General features: G+C 37.7%; 1 protein-coding gene across 1 annotated transcript; it reads left to right on the top strand.

Moving 5' to 3' along the window:
- The first annotated feature begins 7552 nt into the window (after positions 1-7552).
- On the top strand, positions 7553-11086 carry LOC102274919 (E3 ubiquitin-protein ligase RLIM). The gene is made up of 2 exons (XM_005908805.2): positions 7553-7796; positions 9432-11086. Exons 1-2 carry the CDS (start codon positions 7553-7555, stop codon positions 11084-11086), a joined length of 1899 nt encoding a protein of 632 aa, XP_005908867.2.
- Positions 11087-15909: the final 4823 nt, after the last annotated feature.

Here is a 15909-nt window from a genome sequence, read left to right as displayed (position 1 = left end):
AGTGATATAATAAAATATTTGTGTTTCGCTGTCTCATTTTCAATTCTCACTCACTGCCCAATTCTCTTTGTCTGAGAAACTGACTAAATAAAACCATGAAAAATCGATTCAATTTTCACATATTAGAATTTAAGAAACTGGAGTCTAGAAATAGTAAGTATTTGGGTAAATAATGTATTAATGATTAGACTTAAACCCAGGTCTCTAAATTCTCAACCCAGTCCTCTTTCCTGTATATTGAATGCCTCATTATATTGCCTTTAGATACAGGGAATTGAAATGAGGTTTGGTAACATCAATTGTGATATTTAGGAAGAAATATTAAAAACAAGACTCCAAACAATAGTTTGAGAAATTTTTTTTTTCAGTGAGTAGCTCAGCTGGATCCTAGTAACAGAGACCTATTTCACTGAAATTTTGTAAGTTTCTCTGTAGTATGAATGCACTTTATCTCAAACTTTGAAGTCCTATAACACAATAGTTATTGTCTACAACTGATTTAGTCAGTTTGTCAGATAAAGAGAATTGGGCAGTGAGAATTGAAAATAAAACAGAGAAAGTCAAATACTTTATTATCTCACTTAATTGTGGAATCTAAAAAAATAAATAAATAAATAAATAATAACCGAAAAACCAAGCTCATTGAAAAAGAGATCTGACTAGTGGTTACTGGTTATTACCCTAACCAAACATATTAAAACTTTTAAAATATAACACACACACATATATGCACACACACACACAAGTACACACCTATTCATGCAAATGAAGACTTTGCTAAACTTCAGTTTAGTTCAATTCTGTCGCTCAGTGGAGTCTGACTCTTTGCAGCCCCATGGACTGCAGCATGCCAGTCTTCCATGTCCATCACCAACTCCCGGAGCTTGCTCAGACTTTTGTCCACTAAGTCAGTGATGCCATCCAAACATCTCATCCTCTGTCATCCCTTCTCCTCCTACCTTCAGTCTTTCCCAGCATCAGGGTCTTTTCCAATAAGTCAGTTTTTCGAATCAGGTGGCCAAAATATTGGAACTTCAGCATCAGTCCTTCCAATGAATAGTTAGACTGATTTCCTTTAGGAATGACTTCTTTGATCTCCTTGCAGTCTAAGGGAATCTCAAGAGTCTTCTCCAAAATCATTGTTCAAAGGCATCAATTCTTCAGTGCTCAGGTTTCTTTATGGTCTAACTCTCACATCCATACATAACTACTGGAAAAACCATAGCTTTGAATAGATGGACCTGTGTCGGCAAAGTAATGTCTCTGCTTCTTAATATGGTGTCTAGGTTGGTCACAGGTTTTCTTCCAAATAGCAAATGTCTTTTAATTTCATGGCTGCAGTCACCATCTGCAGTGATTTTGGAGCCCAAGAAAAGAGTCTCTAAATGTTTCAATTGTTTCCCCATCTCTTTGCCATGAAGTAATGGGACCAGATGTCCTGATCTTTGTTTATTTTAATGTTGAGTTTTAAGCCAGCTTTTTCACTCTCCTCTTTCTCTTTCCTCAGTTCCTCTTCACTTTCTGCCATAAGGGTGGTGGCATCTGCATATCTGAGGTTATTGATATTTTTCCCAGAAATCTTGATTCCAGCTTATGCTTCATCCAGCCTGGCATTTTGCATGATATTCTCTGAGAAAAATTAAATAAGTAAGGTGACAATATACAGACTTGACATACTCCTTTCCCAATTTGGAACCAGTCCATTATTCCATGTTGGGTTTTAAATGTTGGTTGTTTTCCTGCATACAGTTTTCTCAGGAGGCAGGTCAGGTGGTCTGGTATTCTCCTTACTTACAGAATTTTCCACAGTTTGTTGTGCTCTACACAGACAAAGGCATCGGCATAGTCAATAAAGCAGAAATAGATGTTTTTTTCTGGAACTCTCTTGTTTTTTTTCAATGACCCAACGGATATTGGCAATTTGATCTCTGGTTCCTCTGCCTTTTCTAAATCCAGCTTGAAAATCTAGATGTTCTCGGTTCACATCCTGTTGAAGCCTCACTTGGAGAATTTTGAGCATTACTTTGCTAAAACGTGAGATGAGTGCAATTGTGCAGTAGTTTGGACGTTTTTTGGCACTGCCTTTCTTTGGGATTGGAATGAAAAATGACCTATGGCCACTACTGATTTTTTCAGATTTGTTGGCATATTGAGTGTGACACTTTAACAGCATCATCTTTTAGGATTTGAAGAAGCTCAGCTGGTATACCATCACCTCCATTAACTTTGTAGTGATGCTTCCTAAGGCCCACTTGACTTCGTATTCCAGGATGTCTGGCCCTAGGTCAGTGATCACAGCACCATGGTTATCTGAGTCATGAAGATCTTTTTTGTATAGTTCTTCTGTGCATTCTCCCCACCTTTTCTTAATATCTTCTGTTTCTCTTAGGTTCATACCATTTCTGTCCTTTAGTGTGTCAGTCTTTGCATGAAATGTTCCCTTGGTATCTCTAATTTTCTTGAAGAGATCTCTAATCGTTCCCATTCTATTGTATTTCTCTATTTCCTTGCATTGATCACTGAGGAAGACTTTCTTATCCCTCCTTGCTTTTCTTTGGAACTCTGCACTCAGATGGGTATTTCTTTCCTTTTCTCCTTTGCCTTTAGCTTCTCTTCTTAACTCAGCTATTTTTAAGGCCTCCTCAGAAAACCATTTTGCCTTTTTACATTTCTTTTTCTTGGGTATGGTCTTGATCACTGCCTCCTGTACAAAGTCATGAACCTCTGTCCATAGTTCTTCAGGCACTCTATCAGATCTAATCCCTTGAATCTATTTGTACTTCCACTGTATAATCGTAAGGGATTTGATTTAGGTCACACCTGAATGGGCCCCTAAATCTATTTGTCACTTCCACTGTATTATGGTAAGGGATTTGATTTAGGTCATACATGAATGGTTGGGCTTCCCTGATAGCTCAGTTGGTAAAGAATCTGCCTGCAATGCAGGAGACCCTCGTTCTATTCCTGGGTTGGGAAGATCTGCTGGAGAAGGAATAGTCCTCTTCAGTACCCACTCCAGTATTCTTGGGCATCCCTTGTGGCTCAACTGGTAAAGAAACCACCTGCAATACGGAAGACCTGGGTTCAACCCCTGGGTTGGAAATATCCCCTTGAGAAGGGAAAGGCTACCCACTCCAGTATTCTGGCCTGGAGAATTCCATGGACTCTCCATAGGGTCCATAGGGTCGCAAAGAGTTGGACATGACTGAGCTACTTTCACTTTCACTTTCATACCTGAATGGTCTAGTGTTTTCCCTACTTTCTTCAATTAAGTCTGAATTTTGCAATGAGCTCTTGATCTCAGCCACAGTTGGCTCTGGTCTTGTTTTTGCTGACCGTATAGAGCTTCTCCATCTTTGGCTGCAAAGAATGTAATCAATCTGATTTTGGTATTGACCATCTGGTGATGTCCATGTGTAGAGTCATCACTTGTGTTGTTGGAAGAGGGTGTTTGCTATGATTGGTGTGTTCTCTTGGCAAAACTCTGTTAGCATTTTCCCTGCTTCATTTTGTACTCCAAGGACAAATTTGCCTGTTACTCAAGGTATCTCTTGACTTAGGCATCCTTAAAATCCCACTAGGGAGCTAATTGGTCATAAAACATTATCTTACTCTTTATTAAGGTATTAGTGAAAGACATTTTAGTTCCCACCAGGGTCATTCTGTTTCTTAATATAAATCAAACGTTCACTGATACTTCACCTCAGGATATTTTATCTTCATATAAGAATTAAATGAGTATTACTGGGCCAAAGTATCAGAATACATTGTATAATAAATGAAATGCATGCAAATATAAGGACATTTTGAGAGGATCTCAAGGTACAAAGATGTAGGAAATTTATTCACAATATTAACATTATATCAATATGTCATAACTACATTTTACTCATAATCAAATGAAAATGCTTATTTCTTTCAACTTTACACAATTTCAATGCCTAATAAATACTTATTAAACTAATGAATGCCATAAATATTCTGTTTTCTTATTTTTCATAAAAAACTAAATCCAATTAAATTCAAATTATATGAACATATTAATTTTATAGGCTGGACAAAAACAAATAAGTTTTACATGGCAACTTAATTATAAATTATTTATTTTCTCTACCAGGTTTTGGAGATATAATTGACATTGATGTTTAAGACTAAGTTAAAGGCACACAGCATAATGATTTGAATTATGTTGGGCAGTAAGAAATTTTCCTTTACCCATCTAGATTCTTCCAGCTGGTCTAAGAAGTAAAACATCATAAGACAAATTAACCAGAAAAAAAATCAAAGTTTAAAAACATGAACATATGGCTGAAACCCTCAACTTAAATACCATCTTTAACTAAAGACAAAAGAGGATGTCATGGATAGTATTTGAGACTTCAAAGGAAAGCAAAGTGGTTCATATAAAGACAGAAAAGGAAATGTTTGGTAAATGGGCCATGCAGACAATAGGACACAGACCTGTCTTAGATCTCTAGGCTCTGCTGTGTTTTCCCCACCACAACTAGCCATATTCTTTGTAGATATCTCTGGTGATAGCTCTACTGGGGAATAGGCCCTTTATGTAAAATTTTTAGGCAGTTAGGAGCAAGGTCAAACTTTCTTCCTGAGACTTTTGGGCCTAGATTTTTTTCCTCCAGCTTGAAATAATCTACATGCCAAAGAAACATTTTGGGGTGGCAAGTTTTGTTCTCTTACACTTACATACATCATGAAATGATAACCATGATAAATTTAGCAAACGTCTATCACCTCATATAGAGATAAAATAAAAGAGAAATAATATCTTTTTCCTTGTGATGAGAACTCTTAGGATTTACTCTTAACATCTTTCATATACAACATGACTAATGTACATTACATTCCTATACTTATTTATTTTGTAACTAGAATTATGCACCTTTTGACCACCTTCATCCAACCCCCACCCCCCCCCACCTCTGGTAACCACAAATCTTATCTATTTTTCTATGAGTTTGTTTGTTTGTCTCTTGAAGTATACTTGGCCTACAACACTGTTTGTCTCTGGTGTACAACGTAGAAACTAGATATTTCTGTATATTATAAAATGATCACAAGCCTAGTTACCATCTGTCATCCTACAGAGATATTACATTACTATCACCTATATTCTCCACACTGTACATTTCATCCCTTTGACTCCTTTATTTTAAACTGGAAGTTTGTACTACTTAATCTCCCACACCTATTTCACTCATTCCCTGACCACCTCCCCTCTATCAAATTTCTTTTTTACATCTAACTATCCACCGACTCAATGGATATGAATTTGAGCAAGCTCTGGTAGATGGTAAAGGACAGAAAAGCCTGGCATGCTGTAGTCCTTGGGGTCACAAAGAGTTGGACATGACTGAGGGAATTAACAACTACTACTATATCATCAACAATCATATCACTCTCCTAGACAACTATTATGAGTTTTCCAATCATAAGCTTATAGTTTTACAAATGAAATACATTGTTTTAAAGATCTAAAAATCCTAAGGCACATCTAGCTTCAGGTACTTCTCATTTTTTTTTTCCTCAAATATCTTGTTCTTTCTGAATCTTTGTTTTCCTCTGTCTATTTATGCCAATTTTCCTCATTCTCGGTATATAACATAGCCACAAGTATCTTTATGTTTGTATCTTACTACCTTTGTAACTAACCTCAGTGGAAAAGGATTTCTCATTATCAGTAGTTCTAGCTAACATTTCAGATTTAGCTCTTAAATGTACTTTTGTTCACATGCTCATGCTTTGACCAATTACCATAACCAATTTGAGACATGCTGATTGGACATGGCTGCATCATATGTCCTTTCCTTTAGCCATGGTAGTGAATTCAGCTAAACCTAAACCAACTGGACTAGTGTTGTAGAATGAGTTGTTCCACCATGAAAATCAGGATGCTATTAGCACAAGTTGTTACAGGGACACTAAGCAAGCAAAAATAAAATTCACTACTTTTTCTCAAAATATACCAAAACATCTTAATCAGTATCCTATTTCTTACATTTAAAAAATCAAAACTCTATTTACAGCTTGTGTCAGTTATCCTTTCTGAGATTAATTCCATATTTCCACCCCTACCCCAAAATTGTGGCCACAGTTGCTCAAATAAGCCAAGGTCTTTCAAGTCTACTTTTTCTGACAGAGCTTTTCTCTACCAGCACATAACTGCCATTTTCCATCTATAGAAACTAATAAGTATATTTAAAGATTCAGATTTAAATATATTACCTCTGTGAAATGCCAATAAATAATTGTTGCACAATCCTCTGTACTTATACAATAAGGCATATATAAATCTATTCTAAAATATATTGTATTGTGATAGTTTTTAGATGGTGTTTCCCACTAACTTGGGAGTACAAACTGCTCCAACAATTGACATATCTCTAGAGCTAGGACAATAACTGACCCAGTTTATGTTGGATCGACTAATTATTAAATAAGTCAAATTAAATAATCTCAAATTCAGTAGCCAAATCTTGTCTTTACATGAATAATTTGAATGAAAAACTTTCAAACACGTGTTAAGTGGGGCTGGTAGTATTGACGAGTCCAGAAAATCGCAGAGGTCTCCTTCAGGTAGCATTACAAATAAGCGTTGGTTTATTTTCACCAATAAATACAGCCATACGGGTTGCACTAAGACACATGGAGCAAAATCAGCAAAGTTGGTACTCATTACCACAGGTAAAATAACTATCACAGACAGATCCATTTTTCAAAGTTCCTGTGATAGTCTGACTAGTTTCGTTTGCAAGAGACACAAGGACAAAAACGAAACCGAATGCTTCTGTGGAGAAGAAATTCCTGGATGAACAGAAAAGCCTGCCCAAGTTTTGGTGTTTTCTGTTTGTTTGAAACAGGATTGAGGGGTCGTATAATCAAGACGAAGCCATTAAGAGTTAAAAGGGAGAGGACACACTGAAGAGATTCAACTAAGACCCTGCGGAATTATCAAAAATTGTGAACTACTTTCTTAGTGAGAGTCTACGATCTGAGGAATTCACGAGGAGAAAAGGCAGCGGTCCCTCGGTCCCTAAAAATGAGAAATGCTACATTTAATGAGGCTGACTTTGGCATGGCATTTTGAAGCAGGTTGTTGTATTAAATGTAGTGAATGAAAAAGCTTTCTGAAAGCCTGAGAATAGTCTGCGGGGGCAGGGGAGGGGTGGAGGTGGTGGTGGTGGGGCAGACGGTGAAGGATGGTGCTTGGTACATTATAAACCCTCAGAAATATTGGCTGCTTTTGAATGAAATGACACCCAACCTACTCAGTTACATAAGGAAGACAATGGATGCCTAGGCAACGTCTAAGCAAGTTATGAGGTACAGACAATTATTGCCTCACCAGAGGCTACGGAGCTGAGATGCAATAGTGGAGTAGCGGAGCAGCAGGAAACCCAGGCGGACGGTTATCTGACTGAGCGTGTTCCGGTCACTCCCGGGCGGAAGCAGAAGCTGAAGACTACCTGACAGCGGCTTTTGCGTTTCAGCAGTATGTCATGAAATTCAGATAATTTTTCAGTTGTTCATCGAGATGGAAAGCTCAGATTCCGACGATGAAGAAGACAGAGTTTCGGTCCGACACAGAGGTCAGAAGGACCGATTGGCTCGAGAAGATGATTACTTCCAATTCGTAAGTGATCTGAGTGAAGAAGATTACATACTTATGAGGGACAACAATTTGCTCGGCCCCCTAGGTGAAAGTACCGAAGAAGAGTTGCGGCAGAGGCTTCAATTAATGAAAGAAAACCTACCACAAAACTCAGATGAAAATACAGGTATATTTCTCTTTGGGGGGAATAGGATGGGATGAGAAAGCAACTTTATAGTATTAAATAATCACTTCATAATAGTAAATAGTAAATATACAGAAGTGGCATAAATTACTTGGTAAGGAACTTCTCATAAAAAAAGAACTGACATTTACTTGGTTTGCGGTGAGAAGGCCAGAGTAGGGTTTTTTTGTTTGTTTGTTTTTTCCTGATTCACATTTGGATTGTTTTAATTGGGAAACAGTGTGAAGTAGACCGTTGGTTTTTGTTTGCTTTATGGTTTTGTACCTCAATGGAAAGTCCCTCCTATGTCCCAAATTATATTCTCTATGAAAGTGAAAGTCGCTCAGTCGTGTCAGACTCTGCAACCCCATGGACTATACAGTCCATGGAATTCTCCAGGCCAGAATACTGGAGTGGAGGGGATCTTCCCAACCCAGGGATGGAACCCAGGTCTCCCGCTTTGTAGGTGTATTCTTTACCAGTTGAGCCACAAGGGAAGCCAAAGAATACTGGAGTGGGTAGCCTATCCGTTCTCCAGTGTGGATCTTCCTGAACTGAACGGGGGTCTCCTGCATTGCAGGCAGATTCTTTACCAACTGACTTATTAGGGAAACCCTCTCTATCCATATAGATGTGTTAAAAAAAAAAAAAGGCAAAAAGAAATATTTTATATTCTAATCAAGTAGTTCTCAACTGGGGACAGTTTTGCTCTCCCCCACCCCAAGGGACATTTGACAATAGCTGGAGATGTTTTTGGTTGTCACAGAGGGAGGCATGGGTGTTACTAGCATCTAGTGGGCAGAGGCCAGGGATGCTGCCAAATATGACACAATGCACAGGGTAGTGCCCCAAAATAAGAATTGCCCAGTGCCAAAATGTAAATAGTTCTAAGGCTGAGAAACCCTGCTGGAACCTTAGATCTAGTGCCTTCTCTCTCAGTGTAAAATAGAGGATTTTACTATCGAATGAAGAGGATACTATAATACTTTGGTTCTGGAATATGGTCTTATATGTGCCACACTAGGTTCAGTCTATTCATTTGATCTGACTTTAAGCTTAATGCCAATTAAAAATCTTGGTAATATTAAGAAGTATTCAAAATTCAAATACTTTTAAACCTATAAACTTTGTTTATATTGGGGCAATAATCTTGTATTTTAAAACAACTTATACATTATTAAAAGCATATAACAGCCTAGGAGCAGTAATATTGGAGACTAATGAGAATTAGACAATAATACCAATTGAATTAAAATACTAGCACTGTACCTTAACTGGTGTTTACCTGGTTTAACTGCTTTGGTGTTTTGACTGAAAAAAACTGTTGTCTCTTGACAGTCCTCCCACAGTGGGCTGTGTTTATGATGTAATATTGAAAAACAGACTCTAAATTTATCTAGGAGTAGTGTACTCTTTTTCAGATGGAATTGAAACTTCCCTGCCTTTACTAATAAATCTAGATAATAAAGCTTTTAAAATATTAACTCTGTAAATGTGAAATCAGTTGAAAACATCTGAGTGTTTAAGTTCTCATTTTTGTTTGCTTTTTAAAAAAAGTTTCAGAGTGCTGTTTTATGATGGTTCCATTTTTGGTAGTTCTTTTATGGCCCCTCTCCCCCTCCTTTTTTTAATTAACAGATAGAAGAGATGCTTCAGATAATCTGTCTAGTGATGACTCTCCACTAGACTGGCTTACCACTTTCGGACAAACTGAAAATGTGACAAGTGAACAAAAAGAAAATCAGTCTTGGAGAGAAGAGAGCCAAATTAGTGCTAACAGTGATGAGCTCAGATTCAGCTTAGAAATAAATCTTGACCTTGATGACGAAAACTCAAATCCAGAGAATGAATGTGTAGCATCTGCAAAACTTTCCAGAAGAGAAGATACGGAAGACAGCCAAAGGCAAGTGGAAAATCCACAATCTGAGTCACTACTTACAAGACCATCTACATCAGAACAAGATGCAACGGAAACATTAATGGAAGTCCCACCGACAAGAAGTCAGAGAAGGGCAAAAAGTATGAGCCCAGTCTATCGGAGAACCAGAGCAAGGAATGACAGTTGGTCACCTCCACATTCACTGTGGGAAATTTTTCAAAGAATTAATGAAGATACACCATCTCAGACTTTTAAACAACCTCTCATAAGTGAGAATGATAACTTTTCTAGAACTGGGCATGAAGAAACATTGAGACAGCAAATGCCTGGACATGAGTTGCAAAATAGGGGTCTTATTGAAACTTCTGAAACTAGTAATGCTGTTCATGGAGAATGTTATTCAGACACAATGTGCAGTAGTGAATCTTGGGAAGTGAGGGAAACAAATCCAACCACACCTTTCAATCTTGAAGTAGGACCAGTTCATTGTCAAGCATGTTCTCAGAGAGACAGCAGAATTAGTAGAACTCAGTTAACATCTGACTCACCAAACAACACTACCACTTCAGAAAGTGAGCAAGAAGAACTGAAGCCAATGTTTTCACATTCTGATGAGGCCAATGAGAGTGCTTATGTCAATACCATCAGAAATCCCATTCATAGAATTTTAAATACTAGTTTAAGTGATACAACATCTGTTCCAACTCAGAGTACATTATGGCAGACAATGACAGGATTTAGTAACTCAAGTAATCTTATGGACAGTGGCAGTAATTTAGAGCATAGTGTCTCACCTCCAAGTGAAAACATGAAAAGAACAGAGTCACCAAATGAAAGACATGGACCTAGTGGTAGTAGTAGTAGACCTACTTCTGCTTCAAATGCTAGATATGATCCTGATTCAAGTTTCACACTGATTTCAGGTTCAATCCCCAATTATATATCTAGCTACCATACTAGTCCTCTGTCCAGTTCTAGCTCAAGTGATGAAGATTCAGAAATTAGCTCACTGATGTTTGAAGACAGTGAAGAAAGAAGGTTATCAGCAGGCTTATCAGAGACCAGGCAAGAAGGTAGACGAATGTCCCCAATAATATTTGATGATAGTGACTCTTGGCCCTCCCTTAATCTTGATCAGTTTTTCCTACTAAATGAAGATGACCCATACGAACCAACAGGACTTACCAAAGCACAGATTGACAACTTGGCTTTAAGATATTTTGGAGAGAATGAGGCATTTAAAGCCTGTAGCATTTGTATCACAGAGTACACCACAGGCAACACACTACGCATCCTACCTTGCTCTCATGAGTATCATGATCACTGCATTGATCACTGGCTGTCTGAGCACACAACCTGTCCTATTTGTCGTGGGCCAGTAATGGATCCCTCTGAGGCAGATAATTCTATGTGAGATCTGAATTCTCAGATATATAAAATGTTACAGTGATGGACAACAGTCAGCTGCCTCATGTACACTTTTAGAGTTATTTACGTTTAAACATAACAATCTGAATCTATATGTAACAATATGAACTGAATTACTTGTTCCTGAAGAAATTATTGGGCTTTCCCCAATTTCTGTTTCATAATAAAAGGAAATATCAAAAAGTCAAACAATGTTGTTCTATTTGACAATAAAAATGAATTACACACCATAGCAGTGCATTGAATTTCAATAGAAACTTAGTGTGTGCACTGGGTTGGGATATTCCTAATGCCATGAGCGAAATGTTCTAGTATGATATAATCAATCCAGATGGATACTAGTAGTATCTTCTAGTCATATAAATCCCAGATATTGCTTGGCCCTGTTCAATCCTGGTTGTGTATGCAAAGAAACAGGAACTCAACTAAATAATTAAGAAGCAATTTAAGACGGTATTAGAGTCATTCACATACAAAAGTCATGTTATATTCATAGAACGCCATAAAAAGCTTTGAAACCCTTCTCTTCCGATCTCTCTCCAGAAGTTTATCCCATCCTCCTAGTACTACCTTAAAGTTTCTCCTATTCCCCACTACCAATGTATTAGTCAGAGTCCAACCAAAAGCTGATGGCACACTTTAAAAGAGTGATGGAATATCATTTAATGAGGAGACTAAAATGTGAAAATAATGAAGAGAAACCAAAAGATGATGAAGTACCCAGAGGCTAGCAACTGAGAAGCCAGTATTAGAACCTCTAGGTTTGAAGGGGCATAGAGAGATAGTAGTTCCTGCAACCCCAAATGTCTTAAGAGTTGTAGAAGTCCACCCAGCAAGAGCTATAAACTGAGAAAATGGCAGCCATTGTCAATCCAAAGTTTTGGAGAAGGAGCCTCACAGAAATGAATAACCCTTACCTTCTTTCCTCCTGACTTCTAATCTTTTGTCAGTAGTTCAGTCAGTTCAGTTCAATTCAGTCCCTCAGTCGTGTCCGACTCTTTGCAACCCCATGAACTGCAGCACACCAGGCCTCCCTGTCCATCACCAACTCCCGGAGTTCACTCAAACTCACATCCATCGAGTCAGTGATGCCATCCAGCCATCTCATCCTCTGTCGTCCCCTTCTCCTCCTGCCCCCAATCCCTCCCAGCATCAGAGTCTTTTCCAATGAGTCAACTCTTTGCATGAGGTGGCCAAAGTACTGGAGTTTCAGCTTCAGCATCATTCCTTCCAAAGAACACCCAGGACTGATCTCCTTTAGAATGGACTGGTTGGATCTCGTTGCAGTCCAAGGGACTCTCAAGAGTCTTCTTCAACACCACAGTTCAAAAGCAGTTCAATAGTTCACAGTCAAATCTAACCTGAAGGACTGATGCTGAAGCTGAAGCTCCAATACTATGGCCACCTGATGGGAAGAACCGACTATTGGAAAAGACCCTATTGGCCAGTGCAAAAAATTTTGCTTAACAATTTCCATCCTGATACAGGTGAGAGTACATCATATTACAACCTAAAGCAACAGTCATAACTTTGTACAATTGCAACATGTACAAATGCAGGTAGTATTAAGTATAAACCTGCTCTAAAAATTTAGTCAGAAACATCACTGACCTTTATTTCCTATGTGAATTGCTGGTAGCCAAAGTATTTGCAAGTAACACAAAATATAATTGGGGAGTGGTGGTGAAGTTTTTAAATTCACCTTTCAGCTAGCATATTTTTCACACAGAAGATATCTGCATGGCCATACATGAAGACTTAGATCAAACCTCTGAAATTGACATTAACTAATACTGAAATTTGTTTGAATATTCTGGTTCTTATCAAGCATTTCTGATACCAGGTGTACTTCATCTACTGTGAGTAGAATAATTATAACAGTACTTGGTTTTCATACTATCCTAACAGGTTCCAGTCTTCCAAATGATTATAATTGCTTAATTAATGCTTCAGTACATTCACATACAACTTCTGTGGGTGACAGAATTCTAAGATGATGCCTAATGATCCTCAAAGTAGCCTCTCCACTTGAGTATGAGACCTGTAAATGTGATGGAATATTGTTCCCATTATCAGATTATGATAAACAGCACAGTTGATTGGGAAATTATCCAGAGTGAGCATGTCCCAATCAGGTGACCACTTAAAAGGTACAGAGAGGACTTCTAATCCATATAAGATGGTTTATGCTCCTCTTGCCCTGCTCCCCATTTAAAAGCCCAACTATATATCCTGGAAACAATATGAGACAACCAAATATGAGCTCTGAAAGGTCTAAAGAAGAAGGTGAATTGGCTAGGGACCCTTAGAATGACTGAGCAATTTCATGTCAGGGCACCTTATGACCTCTGCCAAGAAGAAATGTGACCCAAACCCAGCATTCCCTCTAAACTTAGTAACAGGAAGTGGCTCAAATGGGCTCTTCCACTATCACATCAAATAGCAATTCCGCAAATATCAAAGGAACTCTGTAGAAACTAAAAGGAGAAACAATTGGAATTATCTTTTCCAGGGTATGGGAGGATTCCTGGAAGAGATGTTACCTGAGAAAAAGAGGATAAAAAGAAATTGCCAAGTGACTAAGAGACATTTTTTAGCTTTTATTTCTATTCATTTCTCATAAAAAAGAAAGATTAACTCAAAAAGATAAAAAGGTATAAAAGCAACAACTCACTACAAATTCACAAATACCTTTCCTCTATTTTCTTCTCCTTGTGTTCCTTTCACCCACCCAGATGCTTTAGTATGTAAGTTTTTCTCTCAAGACAATGGAGTCCACAGCATGGCCATCACAAATTTGAATGTTGACCCATAGTTGAAATTCCTAATGAATAATTAGAGGCTAAACAATGCTTGAAACCAAGTGAGAGAAATAGGATTTGGCTTATCTGCTCTGAAATACTACCTGGAAGATTGAATCCATAAAGTTTCCGTATGTTTGAAAGCAAGTTGAAGAGTAAATCCTGGGTCTTTATATGTACGTGTGTGTGTGTGTGTGTGTGTGTGTGTGTGTATGTTTTGATTGATGAAATGTTGGGGATAAACATGGTACAATGGAAAGAGCAATGGCACCAGAGGCATGGGTTTAAAATTCTATACCTGTCATTCTCTTGCCATGAAACTTTATAAAAACTCATTTAATGACCCACTTAATGTTTTTTCATTTGAAAACGAATGAGGCTTTTTCCAGCTTTAAAGTTTGATGATTACATGGTCACTTTTAGTTGCTCAGTCGTGTCCAACTCTTTGCGACCCCATGGACTGTAGCCTGCCAGGCTCCTCCATACATGGAATTTTCCAGGCAAGAATACCAGAGTGAGTTGCCATTTCCTTCTCCAGGGGATCTTCCTGACCCAGGGATTGAACCCAAGCCTCCAGCATTGCAAGCCGATTTTTACCATCTGAGCCACCAAATATGTTGGTTAAAGAAGTAAAATGTAGATTCCACTAATTGTTTGTCATTTATGTGAGATTTATTTTTATGAAGGTTACTGATAGAAAAATATGTTTCTGCTAATAGTATTTATGTACTGTGCCTAGTCATTCAGTCATGTGTGACTCTTTGCAACCCCATGGACTGTAGCCTGCCAGGCTCCTCTGTCCATGGGGATTTTCCAGGCAAGAATACTGGAATGGGTTGCCATGCCCTCCTCCAGGGAATCTCCCCAACCCAGGGATCAAACCCAGGTCTCCTGCAATGCAAGTGGATTCTTTACCATCTGAGCCACCACGAAAGCCCCTTTCTATACATCAAAAGTGAAAGTCATTATTTGGTCAAGATCAGATTCCTGATAGTCATTTACTTAGCACTGCCCAGTAAATTTTCAATATTAGGATTCTTTATGGATATATTCATGATACTTTTATATTTGTACCTTTTGTATTTGTATCCATTAAGTAGTATTTTCACAACACATGCATATGAATATTTGTGGATTATTTTAATGCATCTTTCATAATCTTAAAATCTCTTTCAAGACCCATTTGCTGTGAAGAGGCCTTACCTCTTAAATAACAGAGGATAGATGATTTATTTTCATATTTGAAATGAATATTTTCATATTTGCAAATGAAAAAGTCTCATGTTTATGAAAGTAACCATGTCACCTTATATAGACACCCATGCATGGAAAAATCTGTATGTGTTACACACACACATATATGGTCATATATATATGCATATATTTATGTGTGTATATATTGTGCATATATATGTGTGTATATATATTGTCATTTCTCCACTCACCCATACATACATCTATTGATCTATCTACATATTTTCCAACACATAATATCTTTAAAAAGATAAGACAGGATCAGAGTATCATAGAAATTTAGAGCCCAAAAGATCCTTAGAGATAATTTAAAAACAAAGAATGTTTTTCTCAGAGACATAAATCTCCAAGACAGTACCAGTAGAAAGAACTCAGCTGGAATCTAATCCCTATGTCCAAGTTACAAGTTCAGCTTTCATCCCCCCCACACTACACTGTCTTTTGCACAAATATTTGGTATATATATGGATAGATACTAAACCTGAGAATAAAGTGTCAGCGCTGAAACTATTTTCTATACTGAACATCCTGCTGTCAACTAGATTCTTGTTTGAGTTTTGAAGTCTTCTGATGGTTACTGTCAGTCCCAACCCCTCCTAGGTATTTTTACATGTAAGCAATAAAAGAACTTTCTGTCAGACATCAATCAGTTATTTAAACCACAATTATCTATTAAAATATTGTTTTTAAGTCAGAAAAAATGGATGTGTCAAACACAGCTTTGCTCACAGACACATACACACACACAAATTAC

This window comes from Bos mutus, chromosome X, assembly GCF_027580195.1.
Source record: "Bos mutus isolate GX-2022 chromosome X, NWIPB_WYAK_1.1, whole genome shotgun sequence".
NCBI classification, from domain to species: domain Eukaryota; kingdom Metazoa; phylum Chordata; class Mammalia; order Artiodactyla; family Bovidae; genus Bos; species Bos mutus.
This window is presented reverse-complemented; position numbering and strand designations above follow the sequence as displayed.